The following is an 18,475-nucleotide window of genomic DNA, read 5'->3' as shown; positions in this document are numbered from 1 at the left end:
TGAATGACACTGTTCTTGGAGCACTGCCACCGCTTCTGTTTGAAAATTTCAACTAATAGCATTAACACTCCAGAACTGTCCCACACACTACCCAAAAAACACAACTACCCTACCATCTTCCTCTAAGAGAAAAGATAGTTTCTTCCATAAAAATAGTCAAGTTCAGATAATTTTAAACTTCTATAAAGTACACACATCATCTAGGGATCTAGCTAATCATCTGTGGTGGCTTTAAATGTCCACAAATTCTTTGGCGCTCTTTCTTTCAAAAGGGACTTTACCCCTCACCCCTTGAATATGGGCTGAATTATATGCTGCATTTCTAATGAACAGAAAAGTAGGGTCGTGTCACTTCTAAGATTAGGGGACACTGTGGCTTCCTCCTTGCTCTCTCTCGCTCTGGTCACGAGGACACTTGAGCAGCCCAATGGAGAGGTCCACGTAGCGAGGAACTGAAGCCTCCTGCCAACAGCCATGTTGAGCACGCCATCTTAGAAGCGGTACCTCCAGCTCCAGTCACGCCATCCAATGACTACAGCCCCTGACAACATCCTGACGGCAACTCACGAGAGACCCAGAGGCAGAACCACCCAGCTGAGCCACTCCCAACTTCCCAATCCACAGAAAATGAGAGGTAACAAATGTTGGTTGTCTTAAGCCACTACGTCTCGAGGTAATTTGTTATGCAATAGATAACTAATACGACACCTAAAAAAATAAAACTGAAGAGTAAATGTATTTCTGAGCACAGTACCGAGAACCCTATTCTAAGAATATCTACAAAACATATTAAAAACTGCATTCTCTCTGTGAAGTAGCCTAAATCTAATCCACAGGGACAATTTTTAAAATGTTACCCTAAAAGCAGGGGTTCTTGGTAGATTGTCTGGGAGCCTGAGAACTCCCTAAAGCCATTCGCAAGATTCTGTCTGCAGGAGTGTCTTTTTTCACGGAAGGGAAACCACGTTTATAAGATTTTCAAGAGTTTTGTGACTCCAAAAAGCTAATAACCACTTTCTTAAGGCATGACAGATGCTACCTTAAATCCTGGCAAGTTTCTATAATCAGGATAAAACTGCCCAAGTGTGACACCGTGCCTGGGGACACAGGGATCTTTTCAAGGAGGATTTACTGGGACTTGAGGGAGCTTACCAAGCGGGTAAAGCCTTTGCCACACCTGGGGCATTTGTAAACAGTCGGGACGAAAGTTGTATCATGGTATTTCTTGAAGTGCACGTTTAGAAGTTGCTTCTGTGGGAAACGTCTATTGCAGGAGAGGCAGGCAAACGGCTTCTCTCCAGTGTGGGTACGTATGTGAACTGTCATATGACGTTCCTAGAAGGGAAGGAAAACAAATGGCTGAGCTACTGACAGGGATTTTTTAGCATCAGATGTTATTTATTGTATACCTTTTTTTTTTTCCTCCCCAAAGATGTGTGCATTTTTAAGAAAAAACAAAGCAAACGCATTCTTGACACAGCACTGCCGTGGAAGTAGCGCGGTCTGGCCTCTAGGAAACAAGCTTACACAGTCCCTGCCATCAGGTTACCAAGTTCTCAAGATTAATCCCAGCTGGTCCTACAGTCCCAGGAGGGATGGAGTAGAACATACCTTGGGGAGTGGAACCATCATCAATTTCCCCTCCAAAAGAGCTTATGTATTTGCAGCCCTATTTCTATAATTATTTGCCATGATCTGAGTTTACAAAGGGCAGATGGAACCTGCAAACTTGAAAATCTATTGTTAGAGTTTCAACTCAGCAGACTTTTGGGGTCTGAAGGACATTAAGCATCTAAACATCTTCCCGGCTACTTCCTGATAGTGTTACAAATCTTCGTATCGATTTAAAGGCATAGTGGGGGACTTCCCCAGTGGCACAGTGCTTAAGAATCCACCTGCCAACGCAGGGGACACGGGTTCGAGCCCTGGTCCGGGAGGATCCCACATGCCGCGGAGCAACTAAGCCTGTGAGCTACAGCTATTGAGCCTGTGTTCTAGAGCCCGAGAGCCAAAACTACTGAGCCCATGTGCCACAACTACCGAAGCCCGCATGCCTAGAGCCCATGCTCCGCAACGAGAAGCTACCGCAATGAGAAGCCCACACACTGCAACAAAGAGTAGCCCCCGCTCACTGCAACTAGAGAAAGCCCATGCGCAGCAATGAAGACCCAACGCAGCCAAAAGTAAATAAATTTAATAAATTCCTTTTTTTTAAAAAAAAGAAACATTTGGGTGAAAATAATTGTTCTTGGCAAAGAAATCGCCAAAAATTTTAACTAAGATTTATATGAGTAAATCATTTGGGGCATCAGGACAAGAATATAGAGAGAGCCAAGCAAAAGTACACATTTAATTTGTTTTACTTAAAATGGCATGATTATTCAGATGGAATATACGACCACTTCTGCATTACTGTTAATGCCCTAACTGATGGCTTTCCTTGCAATCTTTCTCTCATGAACATACGTCTCCCCGCCATGCACCTTTCACCTCATCCCTCTCTCCCAGGTAAGCATCACCTGGTCTCCTGCTGGGAGTCGTGGTCCAACCTGGGAGGGCTGCTCTCCAGGACCAAAGCGGCTCAGTGCACCCAGCAGTGCTCTGGCCTCATCCCTGGCCTCCAGGTACCCCTGTCTGCTCTCTGCTCCCCAAACACCTGGGGCTCTATCCTCCCTGGGACCACCTCCCAAGTCTCATCCATCTTCCGGGAAGATCTCTTAGCTGATTTACACAAATTTGAGCCTGAGACATCCAAACAGTCCAAACCTCAAAATCTACGAGAAAAACTCACTCTCCTTTATTCAAAGCATATGCTATTTCTAGCCCACACTTTGAAACACAATAAGAACTGACCTCCACCTTTGGTGACCAGTGGCAAGATATTCACAGTAGCACAAAATGCTTCAAAACCGCTGTTCGGTTCCTCAGCTTTTGGTCTTAGGACCCATTATACTCATAAAAAATCATGGCCAACTCCAAGGAGCTTTTGTTTATGGGGATGATATCTATTAATATTGACTGTATTCGAAATCAATTGAGAAATTAAAAATATAAAAAATATTTATCACTTCATTGAAAAATAACAAATCAACTATGTTAACATACCTCTGTAAATGTCTGTTATCTATTTTTTAATTTTTATTTATTTTTTGCGGTACACGGGCCTCTCACTGTTGTGGCCTCTCCTGTTGCGGAGCACAGGCTCCGGACACGCAGGCTCAGCGGCTATGGCTCACGGGCCCAGCCGCTCCGCGGCACGTGGGATCCTCCCGGACCGGGGCACGAACCCGTGTCCCCTGCATCGGCAGGCGGACTCTCAACCACTGCGCCACCAGGGAAGCCCTATTATCTATTTTTTTAAAAAACAAAAACATTAACGTCTCGCCTCATATATAAGATGGCGCTATTTGGGACACACCTGTATACAAAAGTACTTGTTGTTTACCTGAAATGCAAATTTAACTGGTCATTATCTATTTTTATTTCTAAGTCTGGCAACCTTATTCAAAGGAAATAGCTTCTGCCTTCGGTCTGCAGGGCTGTGTTATTGTGGCCGAAATAGATGAAGAACATCTGCTCTCCCAGATACGTAGCTGGGAAAGGGAGAAGAATTTTTATAGTTTTTCTCAAATAATTGTGGGTATTCTTCTCTATTACACCAACATTCAACAAGCAGTGATTTCTTAAAAGTTGGTTAAAATGTGGGGCCTGAAACCACACCAGTGAACTTTTTGTACTTTGTTATGTTAAAATGTGTTGATCTTTTTATACTTTGAATGGATCTTTAACCCACGCATGATTTTGTAAATAACATGCATGATTTTGTAAATAACAGGTGGGTCATTTGGAAAACATCAGAAGCTCTGAGTTATAAAGAGCTTCTAGATGTTGAGTACATACTATTAAAAATGCTTTCTTAAAATCACTTCAGTCTCATTTGAAAAGTCTTAAGTATTAGAAAGCTGCCAGGTTCACGCTGATGGATGTAAGTTTTCCAAGTGGGAACTGCTTTCTTGGCAACCCATTTTCCTTGACGTGGCAGGACCACTTCATTTGCTTTCAAGAGAACGTCTACCAAATACCCAATAATGGAATAAGTAGAGTTTGTCATCTGTTCTTTCAAGAAAAAATAGTGATTCACGAGAAGGTGGCTAGTTGAGCTGGCAACTCAAAAGTCCCACAGATGCCTCCTCCAGATGACCACCGTGCTTTGGAGGACAGCGGAGGTGCTTTATGCCAACTTCGTAGTTCATCACGCAGACTATTAAAAAGAGCATTCAGGGTCAATCAAGATGGAATAAAGTGAATAACTTTCACGGCTTTGTCAAGGACATTCTTAAGTAAACTGCCCTTCCTTTTTGCTGCCAGTGTACAAAGAACAAGAACACAGTGGTCCTGCTTGGTGTGGCCGCACTGACTCACGTTAAAGCAGCTCCACTGTTCTTGCACCATCAGTGCCAATGTCACCTAGTGAAAAGGGCGAATAATGTGTTGGCATTACAACTAGTTAATAACAGTGATCTTGATCTTATGATCCTGATCGGTTTCAAGGACCTCTAGGGGTCTGTGAGCCACACTTTAAGAACGCTTGCTTTCAACTCTCGGCTCCTCCCCCAAGTGCCTGAAACACAGTACCTGCTTGCAGGCGTAGCTGCAGTGTTCACACTTGAACCTCTTCTCGTTTTTGTGAGTTTTCTGGTGCTGAATGAGAGCATAGCGCTCGTGGAAGACAGCAGAACAGTAGCGGCACTTCATCTCTGCAGCTTCGTACGTATGCAGCTTGAGCAAATGGACGCCTAAAAGAGTAACCGAACATCACGTGGGAGAATAGGGTTACTTTCTGTGAGGCCGATTTCCCCCTACGCTCCAAATAGGGTTTCTCACCCTTGCTACTACAGGCAGACCTCGGAGATATTGCAGGTTCTGTTCCAGACCATCACAATAAAGTGAATCACACGGATTTCCTTGTTTCCCACTGCGTATAAAATTTATGTTTATGCTATACCGTAGTCTATTAAGCGTGCACTAGCACTATGTCTAAAAAACAATGTACATACTTTAAAAATACTGCTAAAAAATGCTAATCGTCATCTGAGCCTTCAGCAAGTGATAATCTTTTTGCTGGTGGAGGGTTTGAAATATTGCGAGATTTACCAAAATGTGACATGGAGACCAGAAGTGAGCAAATGCTGTCGGAAAGATGGTGCCCACACACTTGCTCAACGCAGGGTTGCCACAAACCTTCAATCTGTAAAATACGCGGTACCTGAGAAGCACGAGAAAGCAAAGTGCAATAAAACGAGGTCTGCCTGTATTAACGCTTGAGGCTGGCTCATGCCTTCCTGGGTGGGTGTCCTGTTCTCTGCAGCATCCCTGGCCTCTACCCTCTAGTGCCAGTAGCATCCCTTCCTCCCCACTTGTGACAACCAAAGTGCCTCCAGACACTGCCAAATGTCTCCTGGGAGGTAAAACCAGTCTCAGCTAAAACACTGCTGCTCTAAATGCACGGCACGCTGACATCTCATCTTAATATTCGTTCATATAGAGTCAAGCGTTACATAAGCTAGGGCATATCAGACCTAGTGTGTTCATTTAACAAAGCACTTGGAGAACCTTACGGTGTGGGCGGACTTTTAGGATAATGTTAAGACGGTTTTACATAACGAAGATATAACTTCTGTATTCTGGCTTAAAATAGAAGCCCCGACGTTCTGTTAGAGGCCAGTGCTCTGTTTTTCCCTACGTCGTACTCGAGAGGCGCGCTCTAGGATAATTTCGGCTCAACTAAGTCCAAAGCGTGGTGGCTTTGTGGTCCTTTGTGTAAGACGTCTCTGCACCTCATACGTGCCGACTCGGTCATTTAAAGAGCTTGGCGTCTCATATAGTGACAGGAAGGAAGACTTAGCTTGTGTACAAAGCATCTTACGGGTATATGGAGGCATAGGGAGTGCGCCACCGACTTGGATGGGACATGACCTGTATTTCTTTGCCGTGGTGTCGAAAATGTCCTTTCTTGGCAACTGGCTCAAGACTCTTGTGCCCTACAGGGTCTCACTGGGCTGTGTTTTGCAACTGACAAAGGATCTGGATGCAAAGTTAAGACTTCATTAAACACCTTTACCCTTTCAGAAATGTTTGCAAATGTTTGTGCCTCTCATCTCCAGAATTTCTCTGGGCAAACCAGGGACTCTATTTCTGCTGACATATTCTGAGTGTCACAGTGTTATGTGTTTTAGAAAGAAGAAAATGAGAGACCAGGAACCCCGAAACAAAGGAGAGGGGCTGGTTCACTCACCGTCACCTCCACCACCACCCCCGGCTAAGTAGGGCCGGTTTCCTCTGCAGGCGACATACAATCCCAGCTACCAGTCTGGTACTCGGACCTGCTCAAGGTGCCTCGTACTGTTAGGAGGGTTCACCTTGTCACAGTACGGATTTCACGTCACATGAAGCGGGCTGTTTTACTGAAGCAAGTCCCTTATGGAAAGAACCATGTCGTGCTTCCACCCTCGGTTCCCAGAATTGTTTAGGGTCACAGCAAGGGTTTAAGAAAAATTTGTTGAGTGTCACGGGAGAGATCATTTAATAGAGAGTCAGAACCTGAAATCAGGCCACCTCCTGGCACCTGGTCACGAGACTCTGGGGCAGTTCTCTTTTTGTCCCTTATCCGCTTCGTCATCTGTAAAAACAGGCCCACTATGGAATAAAATAATACCCGGGAAGCCCTTTAGGAGCTCAAATGCCCATGAGAGCTCATCTGTGTACCTGGACCGGGCCTGGGCCAGACTCTGAAACTGCACTTACGAGATCTAGCCACAAGATGGCATCACAGCACGTCCGGAAAAAAAACAAACACACACCCAGGAGCGGCACCTGAATCCCGCTGCCTCCCTGGAATCAGGCCCAGGGCTCCACAGGCTTCCCGAAGAGCCGGCCCACGGGGCAGCTAAAGGAAGTTCTCTAAGCCAGACACTCACGCAGGTCGCTCTTCCTTGCAGTGACGGTGTCACAATGCGGGCACTGGTACTTGGGGACGTTCTCGCCATGCTTCTGCAGGACGTGTATCTTCATGGTCCCGCTCTGGGTGAAGCGTGCGTGGCAGATGTGGCATTCGTAGGGCCTCTCACCTGGGACACGGATGACAACAGTGACCCTCCGCCGAGGGGCTTCACCCCGAAACCCCTGGTGCTCCCCAAAGGACACCTGGGGCTGAAAGCCTTTCTTTCCCCCCAAGACTCCCTTTGCAACTCCTTTCTCATATGTTTAACCCCCAACTAGGGCCAGGTCCCTAAATCAAGCCCGGACAACGTGATGTCCAGCTGTGTGGACAGCAGCCCAGATGGGCGACTCTCCTAACATCTGGCGGTGTTCAAGACCCACACCTAGTTCAAGACCCACACCTAGTTCCTACCCTCGGTGTAAAGAACCCAGAAGCACACATAATCATAGTCCTTATACAACAAAATATAAAGACGGTGCTTTACGGAATCAGTACACTTTGTTTTTTGTTCTGCCTTAACGTTGAAGGATGAATTAAGGCGCCGACTTTGAAAAACCTGGAAAACCTATGGGAGCAACTAGTTGACGGTGTTTACTCTTCACAGTGGGGTCACCACGGGGTATCTACGTGCTGTGTTTATGTGTTGAATTATGCTCCCTTAACGCTAAATAAATGCAGAGGCAACATCCCTGTGTCAAAACTTCGCTTTGACATTCGACCTCTAATTCTGCACCGAAGATAACTTTGCCAAGGTCACTTGTAAGAAGGAAACTACGCTTTACTTATTTGGCCTTAAAGCGTGAGAAACTTTTACCGGAATGCGTCCTCATGTGCCGTTTCACCTTGCAGGCGTCTTTGCCGGCGTAGCTGCAGAGATGGCACTGAAAGGGGCGCTCGCCCGTGTGCGAACGGATGTGGCGCTTCAACTTACTTGCCTGATAAACAAATGAAAGATATTTATTGCAGCAGAAACTCCAAACTTGTGGCGTCTTCGATAAACCAGCGTTGTAAAAGAGATCTAAACGAGTCCGATCTTAACAGCAGAGCCTACCTCCCATCCCGGAGAAAACCTGCTAAAGCCACTGCCGCTTCCTTTCTGCGGCGGATGACGCTCTGCATTTGATGTGTGTGCGTAAGACCCTCGGGCGATAATGAACGGGACGTTCAAGAGACTCTCACCTCAGCTTCACTTTAAAAAGGAAAATGGAAATCTAGCTGCTCCGTGGCATCCACAATCTTATTTTCATTTCTAAGGCAACGGCCTCTCAATAGCTGCAAAGTTTAGATCATGCTGCGGAAGTGCAGAGGCCAGAAAATTGTTTGCTTGCATAACAGAGAAACTTGAAAACATGAGCTCTTGAATGGACCGACATCTGTCAGACGCACTTCACAGTTCCAAGTTCTGTGGACCCTAAACGGCCCAGGGACGGAGGAACACCTTCCTTGTCATTAAGAATAGATTCTACGCGGGGACTTCCCTCGTGGCGCAGGGGTTACGAATCCACCTGCCAATGCAGGGGACATGGGTTTGAGCCCTGGTCCGGGAAGATCCCACATGGTGCAGAGCGACTAAGCCCGTGCGCCACAACTACTGAGCCTGTGCTCTAGAGCCCACGAGCCACAGCTACTGAGCCCGCGTGCCACAACTACTGAGCCCATGTGCTGCAACTACTGAAGCCTACACGCCTAGAGCCCGTGCTCTGCAACAAGGGAAGCCACCGCAATAAGCAGCCCGCGCACTGGAACGAAGAGTAGCCCCCGCTCGCGGCAACTAGAGAAAGTCCAGCGCAGCAACGAAGACCCAACGAAGCCAAAAATAAACAAATAAATACATTTATATATAAAAAATAAGAATAGGTTCTACGCGGTAGCAGTTTGTAAGAACTTTTAAGTAGAAGAAAATACATTCTAATTTGATTAATTATGTATCATAGGCAATTAGTTAAAAGGCAAACATGCCCATTTTATCATGTTTTGGGCCTATTGTAGTGACCTTCTAGGACTGTTCTTATTCTGTATTCACTTCTTTCAGGCTCTTTTCTACCTTTAGCAGAAACAGAGGTAATGAACCATGCTTGGGCTACAGACGTGGGAAAGCCCTCAGCAGCCTGTCTGTGATCTCAGGAAGGCTCCACTTGGCCTGGTTCCCTAATGTGCAGCAAAAGTACCCAGAAGCCTAAAGAACATTCAAGAACAAAGGAAGACTCGGAATGGAAAACAAGACCCAAACCAAAATATTTAGCTTAGATTTTTAGAAGAAAAAAAGATAGCTTTGAGTGTATCAGAAAGCAAAACAAAAGGAATTTTAAAAATTGTAGCATGAGAGGTTTGAAAAGCGGAGTGGTGTGCATGATCAAAGAAGGCTGTGTGTAAACCTTCTCTGGACGGCTTTGAAAGGTAGGAGGGGGAGGGAGGGGAGTTCAGAAGTTGGGGTACTCTGCATCCCAGCTTCATACATTCCTGCTGGCATATGTGTAAAGGGGTGGCGTCAGGGTGGGGGGCTTTGGCTACTCCCCCTTAGAGCAGACCAGCATGCTAGGACTTGGAAGATGCAAAAAACAGGGTGAGGGCAGAAACAGAGGGTCCATATGTTGAGGTCGACCCTGGAGAAGGGTCTCAGCGAACGTGGGAAATTTGTGCTGAGAACTGGCAGGACACCAACCAAACGTCTATTCTAGGCGTAGGATTCTCAGATGGCTTTGTTCTTTGAAACCCTCATTTTGTGTTTTCAGCGTACAGTTTCAACCTTTAACTCAGATGACAAATAATTTTTGAAAATAGTTATAGCAAAAAAAAAAAAATTTTTTTTTGGAATCAAATTCTGCCCTGTCTGTGAAATTTCCTAGTTGATGAAACACAGTTTCATCACGACTGTATTTAAACTTTAGCCATCCCCTTTAACTCAGTTCAATTCAAGCATATCGTCCTTTCCCAATGGGGCTCAAAATCAGGACCCAGCATGCGCTCTGCTAGATAGTGGAGTTCTTAAAGATTAATTGTACAAAAGTGACACTCAGAAGTAAATATAGGGCTTCCCTGGTGGCGCAGTGGTTGGGAGTCCGCCTGCCGATGCAGGGGACGCGGGTTTGTGCCCCGGTCCGGGAAGATCCCACGTGCCGTGGAGCGGCTGGGCCCGTGAGCCATGGCCGCTGAGCCTGAGCATCCGGAGCCTGTGCTCCGCAACGGGAGAGGCCACAACAGTGAGAGGCCCGCGTACCGCAAAAAAAAAAAAAAAAAAAAAAAAAAAGAAAGTAAATATACCGTTCTGTTGTTTCACTGAGGGTGTGCTAAATCTGCTGGAAGGTATAAAGAAACTGATCTAATTGAAATGAACATGACTTATAACTGAAGATTTAACAAGTTGGCCTCTGTCATTAAGAGTGGAAATGGCCATGTTTAAACCTTTTTTTTTTTTTTTTTTGCTGTACACAGGCTTCTCCCTGTTGTGGCCTCTCCCGCTGCGGAGCACAGGCTCCCGGACACGCAGGCTCAGTGGCCGTGGCTCACGGGCCCAGCCGCTCCGCGGCACGTGGGATCCTCCCGGACCGGATCACGAACTCGTGTTCCCTGCGTCAGCAGGCGGACTCTCAACCACTGCGCCACCAGGGAAGCCCCGCCACGTTTAAATCTTTAAGCACATTGCTTTGTATCAAATCAAGTGCCACTGAGGAAAGCTCAAAACTCTCAGCGAACATTCAGGTTGGGTCTCTGTTCTGTCAGAGCAAATACACTTTGATTTTGTGGAACGAGTCCTACAGAGAATGCAGGGTAGAACTTTTTAACAAATATGAGAATTATTTCTCCAGGACCACGTGTTATTTGTAATTTGTACAGCTCTGCATACTGCTTTCCCTAGTCAGTAATCAAAGAAATCACATTTAAAAAATTAAATGTAGGAAACAAAATGAGTATTGTTTCCTGCAGAGATGTTACGAGAGATTCTACTGGTAGTTGGACTTACACGACTGTGACAGCAGCTTCTTAATGCAACACTACGAAACCTGAAGAGTGAACTTACCTCTACGCTAGCGTACTTGCACATGGAACATTTAAAGGGCTTCTCGTGAGTGTGTTTATAACGTCTGTGTCGGGCACGTTCTCCACTGGTGACAAATGCCATGTCACAGTCACCACACTTGTAGGGCCTGGTTCCTGTAAGATCACATCGTTTATTCTTTCAAGCAAGATTTAGCCACACTTTTCCTAGGGAATCATAACTTATTAATGACACCCAGTCTCAAAATGCTTTAAAAATTAAGAGGCTCTTCAAACCACAAAGGCCCCGGAAAGATATGAGAAAAATCTTGGGAACATCCAACGTTTTTAACTAAAACTGAAGAAAAAAGACAAAATTAAAGTCTAAACAAATGCATTATTTTAACATACAAACAGATGGATTTGCATTCTTACCTAAGCCTCAACACACATCATTCAAGGTAAACGTCCCTCTCAGCTGTTTACCTGTATGGGTGTTGATATGATTCCGAAGGACAGTAACAGTACGGAAAGCTTTCAGGCAAAGGTGACACGTATAAGGCTTTTCATTGGTGTGAGTTTTCAGATGACGATTCAAACTCGAAATTCTAGAAGAGGTGAACGTGCAGATGTCACAGTGGAAGGTTCGTTTTCCTTCTGTAGGAGGGAGAGACAACATTTATGTATTGGTAAAAACCTTTCTTTAGGTGTTCAAGTTCCACTTAAATACAAAGTAACTACACACATCCTTTTCTCACCTAATGTGGTAACTGAACAAAAGGTGCTCCATGCAAATGGTAAGCAAAAGAAAGCTGGGTGGCTATACTAATGGAGAAGACAGACTTCGACAAAAATTGTTACAAGAGACAAATAAGAACATAACGCAATGATAAAAGGGTCAAACCATCATGAAGATATAACAATTACAAACATACGTGAACCTAATAACAGATCCCCAAAATACTTGAAGCAAAAACTGAAAGAACTGAAAGTAGGAAGAGATGGTTCAATAACAGTTGGAGACTTCAATGCCCCATTTTCAACAATGAAGAGAACTAGACAGAATATCACCAAGGAAACAGAAGACTTAAACAACATTATAAACGAACTGGACAGAAGAAACAGCTGTAGAATACTCCACTCAACAACAGGAGAACATACATTCTTCTCAGGTACATAAGGCACCTTCTTCAGGAAAGACCATATGGTAAATCAGAAAACAAGTGTCAATTAATTTTAGAAGACAGAAATAATTTGCTCTCTGACCATTATGGAATGAAGTCAGAAATCAGTAAAAGAAGGAAATTTGGAATATTCACAAATATACAGAAGTTAAACAACATACTCCTAAAGGACCAATGGGTCAAAGAAGAAATCACAAAGAAACTGTAAAATACTTTGAGATGAATAAAAGTGAAAACATGGCATACCAAGCTTACAGGATATAGCTAAAGTGCTCAGAAGGAAACTTTTAATTGTAAACACTTACGTTAAAAAAGAAAAAATATTTCAGATCAATAACCTAACTTTACATCTTAAGGAACTAGAAAAATAAGAGAAGTCTAAACTCAAAGCTAGCAGAAGGAAGAAATAATAAGGATTAGAGTGAAGATAAATGAGATAGAAAATAAGAAAACAGCAGAGAGGACCAATGAAACTGAAAGTTGGTTCTTTTAAAAGATCAACATTGACACTTTCTCTAGACTTGTAACTAAAAAAAAAAAAAAGATAAGTCAAATAACTAAAATCAAGAAGCAAAGTGTACTACTAACCGTACAGAAATAAAAAGGACTATAAGAGAATACACAGATGTGTGCCAATAAACTAGAAAACCTATACAAAATGGAAAATTCCTAGAAACACACAAACTACCAAAACTGACTCAAGAAGAAATAGAAAATCCAAATAGCCCTACAATCAATAAAGAGATTGAGTCATTAATCAAAAAAGTTCAACAAAGAAACCCCCAGGGCCAGATGGCATCATTGGAGAATACCACCCCACTTAAAGAATTAACAGCAATCTAAAACTCTTAAAAAACATCTAAACTCTAACATCTAAAACTCTTAAAAAAAAAAGAGAGACGAGTAGGAAACACTTCCCAACTCATTTCATGAGGCCAGTATTACTCTGATACTGAAAAAAAGACACCAAAACAAAACTACAGACCAATATCCCTTATGAATACCGATGCAAAAATCTTCAACATACTAGCAAACCAAATCCAGTAGCATATTTAAAAGATTGTGCACCTTGACTACGTGGAATTTATCACAGTAATGGAAGAGAGGTTGAACAGATGGAAATCAATCAATGTAATACACCAAACTGACAAAAGGAAGGGAGAGAAAGCCCTACATGATCATCTCAATAGGTACAGAAAAAGCACTTCACAAATTCCAACACCCTTTCATGATGAAACACTCAACAAACTTGGAATAGAAGGTTTTGGGGTTGAGTTGTGTTCCCCAAAAAGATCCGTTGCAGTCCTAATGGCAAATATCTATGAATGTGACCTTACTTGCACATAGGGTCTCTGAAGACAATTTCAGATGATCATACTGGACTAGGACAGGTCCTAATCCAATATGACTGGTATCCTTATAAGAAGAGAACAGAGACACAGAAAGAGACACACGGAGAACTTTATGTGACAACAGAGGCAGAGACTTGGAGGGATGCACCTACAAGCCAAGGATGCTGTGGTTGCTGCATCAGCAGAAGCTAAGAGAAAGGCATGGAACACATTCTCTTTTAGAGCCTTCCAACAGAGCATGGCTGTATCAACACTGATTTCAGACTTCCAGCTTCCAGAGCTGTGACAAAATATGTTCATGGTTTTTTTTTTTTTTTTTTCTTTTTAAGATGTTGGGGGTAGGAGTTTATTAATTAATTAATTTTATTTTTGCTGTATTGGGTCTTCGTTTCTGTGCGAGGGCTTTCTCTAGTTGTGGCAAGCAGGGGCCGCTCTTCATCGCGGTGCGCGGGCCTCTCACTATTGCGGCCTCTCTTGTTGCGGAGCACAGGCTCCAGACGCGCAGGCTCAGTAGTTGTGGCTCGTGGGCGTAGTTGCTCCGCGGCATGTGGGATCTTCCCAGACCAGGGCTCGAACCCGTGTCCCCTGCATTAGCAGGCAGACTCTCAACCACTGCGCCACCAGGGAAGCCCTGTTTATGTTGTTTTAAGCCACCCAGTTTGTGGCATTTTGTTATGGCAGCCCTGGGAAGCTAATACAGGAACCAATTTAAAAATGGGCAAAGGATTTGAATAGACATTTTCGAAGAAGACACACCAATAGCCAATAACACATGAAAAGATACTCAACATCATTAGTCATTAGGGAAATGCAAATGAAAACCATAATGGGATACCCCTTCACACTCACTAGGATGGCTGTAATTTTTTTAAATGGAGAATAATGAGAATGTGGAGAAAGTGGAACCCTCCTACATTGCTGGTGGGAATGTAAATAGGTGCAGCTCTGCAGCTCCTCAAATAGTGAAACATAGAGTATCCAGCAATTCCACTCCTCGGTATACACCCAAAAGAACTGAAAACAGGTGTGCAAACAAAAACTTGTCCATGAATATTCATAGCAGCACCATGGACAATAGCTAAAAGGTAAAAACAGCCTAAATCTGGATCAACAGATCACTGGATAAACAGAACATGGTGTGTATCCATACAATGGAATGTTATTCAGGGGTGAAGGGATGAAGTACCGACACATGCTACGGCGACGTGGATGAGCCTTGAAAACGTTATGGTATGTGAAGGGATCCAGACACAGAAGGCCATGTGCTACCTGGGTATGATTCCATTGAAATGAAATGCCCAGAAGTGACTGTTTGATGGGTACGCTTTTCTTTTTAGGGTGATAAAAATATTCTGGAATTAGACAGTGGTGACGCTTGGCACAGAATTGTGAATATATTAAAAAACCTGAAAATGAGCTAGGAGCTGGGAATTTGGGGGTACAATCTCTTGATTTAAATATATGAGAAACTAATATATAGCAAAGGTTACGAATGCAACCAGCTACTGAAGCCAGAGGCAATCAGCCTAAATGAATAACGTTAACCCCACGTAAGAAGGAGGGACAGTGGTGGCAGTGTGGCTTTCTAAACTGAGTCTCTTTCTAACCCCGACTAGCTGTTGCTAGAAGGAGGAAACAGCCGAGGGTGGCCAGATATGACTTTTTATAAATGAGCTAAAAGTTGAGACTTCAAGGGTGGACTCTCTTGATTTAAATAAGGGAGAAAAACTAATACTTTAAAAAAAGCTGAACAAATACTTTTCGAGGGTCAGAGTCATCCTCTTTCCTGGCCTCACCTAAACATCCCCTCCCCTTAAAGGGAGCCTCTGCTGCCCTCTGGGCATCACTCCTTCCTTCCTCAGGGCCTGAAGCACTTGCTCTGGTCTCTGTCAGACCCCCTAACCCCCCGGGGATGCAAACTAGGGAGCAGATGGGGCCCGAATTTCTATTTATGTGCACGGCCCTTTTCGGGAGCCTCTGTACTATGCTTTCAAAACATCTGCGCACAAGATGCAAAACTCTTTTGGATTTGACTCACAATACAGAACGTTAGCTCGAAACTTCTCCCATTTCCTGACATTCTGAAAGCGACTAAGGCAGCCACTTCAAACTTCAACTACCATCCCCTTCCCCTAAACAGAATCAGCAGCCCTGTTGTTTGAAGAGCCTCTTACAAAGGAACTGGCCTACCCTTGGTCTTTTTTTGACTTTCTGTAGCGTTGGCTTCTTCAACATGCGCTTGACCCAGCGCAGGTTTCTCAATATTTAAGGGTGAAATTGTCAGAACAATTTCAACTCTTCCTTCATCTCCTGGTCTCACTTCCAGAAGAAGAAACTGCCCTTCTGTTTCTTCACTGGATCCACCTTCAGCCAGCAGCCGTTCCTCTTCCTGACCTTTCTCAAGCTAATACACAAAAACAGGTATTCAAACAAGTACAATACTAGTAATTACAGCCTGATTCAACTCTTTGCTTTGATGAAACCACAGAATCCATAGAGAAAAACACAAATTAAAGAAGCACAGAAGATTGTCCATTGCAACCAAAATGCTTAAACTGTAATTACTGAGCATCGAGGGTCTCGGTGGTGAAACAGAACACAATTTAAAGACTCGATGCGTCTCATCGTATTCTAATTAGCGTAACTTTTTAAACTCTTCAAAAACAACATGAGGTCCCCCCAGATTTTCCTGGGAAATATTTTTACTGTATTTAATTTTAAATTGCAAATTTTAAACTGCTTGTCCATACATAATACTGCATGAGGGGTAACTCTAAAAAACAGTTTTCTGGCTTCCTCCCCTGCCCCCCATTTTATTAAAACTAGTTGTACCTTTCTAGATCCAGAGCTTTCTGCCAGGCTCACTGCACACTTACTGCCTTCACTGGCCCCGGTCACATTCTCCTCCAGAACATGAAACTGCATCACCTCCACCTCCTGCAGCAGGTACACCTCCTCCTGGATGCTAATGGTGACACACTGATGCGGGCTCTGCTGGGACTCCTCCCCAAGGCACACCAGTGACTGCAGCCCACTACCAGCCTGCTGCACCATCCCCTGCACCTCTTCCTGGTGCTGTGGTGCCAGGTCCTGCAGCTCTGCATCTTCGGAGGTCAAGTGCACCATCTGCAGGGTCAGGATGTGCTTCTCGCCCTCCTCAGGGATGGCCAGCAGGAGCTCCAGCTCGTCCCCTGGGAGCTTGGCCTGGAGGGCCCCGTGGGTGCTCTCGGCCTCTAACTCTTCAGAGCTTGGGTGTTCCCTCGCTCTGCACACCCCTTCTTCTTCCTCCTCCAGGGCTTTTTCTGTTATCAACCCTGGTTCTTTGCTTTTGGTGAACTGCTCCGGAGGGACAGAGATCTCGATCCCTGCCATTGTGACTTGGTCTGTCAGAGAAAGAGCAAGCCGTGTGGGTGGGCACAGTGGGTTCGTCCTAGCAGGCTTTGGGGCTGGTCAAGGCCTGACAAGGTTCCAGCCTCAAAAGGCTTTGGGGCTTACACGGCTCAGGACTAAGTTAACTCAGCCTAGGCCTACAAGGGGCTGGACTAAGTAGGACTGAGACTAAAGCAGGTGTTTGTCCAGAAGATTCTAGAACCAACAGATGTGGGCCTGGGCAGGCTTTCAACAAATGCACATTCCAGGCCTGGAACGCTTGACCCTGTGCAGGCTTCCAGCAAATGCGCATTCTAGGCCTAGAAGAGAGGCCTGGACAAGCTTCCCACCAGGGCACAATTCCAGACTCAGCACCCTTTGAGCCACGGAGGCCTTTTGCCTCGAGCCTCTACCCACGCACCCTTGGCCATGCAGACCTCAGGTCTAGCATGAGCCCCTCCTGGTCTGGGGCACCTCCCCCCTCCTGGCTCCACCCTGGCCGACCCCCTCCTCGCCACCCACCGGAACCTTTCCTGCCCACACCCACGCGGAGCAGCTCCGGCTCTGGAGGAGGCTGCAGTCTGGCCCCCGGGGGTGGTCCCTCACCCGGGAGGCGTGGCATCGGCGCCCGGCCGGCCCAGTACCGGTGGGCTCCACCTCGTGCCGCGTGCTGCAGGCCACCGCCTGCCGCCGCAGACAGCTGCCTGGGCTCGAGGGTCAAGAATGGCAGTACGCAGGCGCAGGGCAGGAACGTGGCCGCGTGCAAGGGGCGGGGCCGGGGGAGGGGTTGATGGGGCATGCGGAATCTGGAGGAGGGGACGTGGGAGCTGCAGGGGGCGCTGCAGGTAGTGCTGAGAGACCGTGGCGGGGTGGGGATGGATGAGGGGGGGAGTGGAGGGGAGGGGGCGCTGAGACCTGAGGGGAGGTGGATGAGGGGGGAGGGGAGGGGGACCTGCAGGGGGCGCCGAGACCTGGGGGGAGGTGGATGAGGGGGGGATGGGAGGGGGACCTGCAGGGGGCGCCGAGACCTGGGGGGAGGTGGATGGGGGGGATGGGAGGCGGACCTGCAGGGGGCGCTGAGACCTGCGGGGAGGTGGTGAGTGGGGGGAGTGCAGGGGAGGAGAGAACCAACTGAAAGGGGTTTTGAGAGATGGAGTGTGTGGAAGGGGGAGGAGGGAACCCGCTGGAGGCTACGGAGAGATGGCGGAGGAGAGGAAGAGCGGGAGTAGAGGGAGGGAGGGGGGAACACAGCGGGCGTGATGGAAAACAGGAGTGAGCCCAGGACATGGCCAGGGGGTGAGAAATGGAGGTCAGTGGAGTAAAAGACGTTGAGGGGTGAAGGGCGGGCTGTGGAGGAGATATGAGGAGGCCAGAAGGAAGACACGGCTATAGGTGGAAGCAAGAGGGAGCGAGAAGGCGAGACGCTGGGAGGGGGCTGGGCCCCGTACAGTCTTACATCCTTCCCGGCTCTTTAGACAGTCTAAAGTGCTTCCCAGAAGCTCTCCTATAAGGCAGCTGGAGGGCAAGGGAAAGTGAGGGAGAAACAGAGAAGGGGGTGGGGGGAGAGGTGAAACTCAGAAGGACCTGTGAACCCA

At 46.1% G+C, this 18,475-nt stretch overlaps 1 protein-coding gene across 1 annotated transcript; it reads right to left on the bottom strand.

The window, feature by feature from the left end:
• Positions 1-1,213: 1,213 nt before the first annotated feature.
• On the bottom strand, positions 1,214-16,883 carry CTCFL (CCCTC-binding factor like). The gene is made up of 6 exons (XM_060123233.1): positions 16,344-16,883; positions 15,702-15,915; positions 11,462-11,632; positions 11,019-11,152; positions 7,815-7,935; positions 1,214-1,251 (listed from the first exon to the last, which is right to left on the bottom strand). The coding sequence occupies exons 1-6, from the start codon at positions 16,881-16,883 to the stop codon at positions 1,214-1,216; spliced, it is 1,218 nt and encodes a 405-aa protein (XP_059979216.1).
• Between the last annotated feature and the right edge of the window lie 1,592 nt (positions 16,884-18,475).

Source organism: Lagenorhynchus albirostris, chromosome 15, assembly GCF_949774975.1.
Source record: "Lagenorhynchus albirostris chromosome 15, mLagAlb1.1, whole genome shotgun sequence".
Classification (NCBI taxonomy): Eukaryota; Metazoa; Chordata; class Mammalia; order Artiodactyla; family Delphinidae; genus Lagenorhynchus; species Lagenorhynchus albirostris.
Note: the sequence above shows the minus strand (reverse complement) of the source record. Positions and strands in the feature narration are given on the sequence as shown.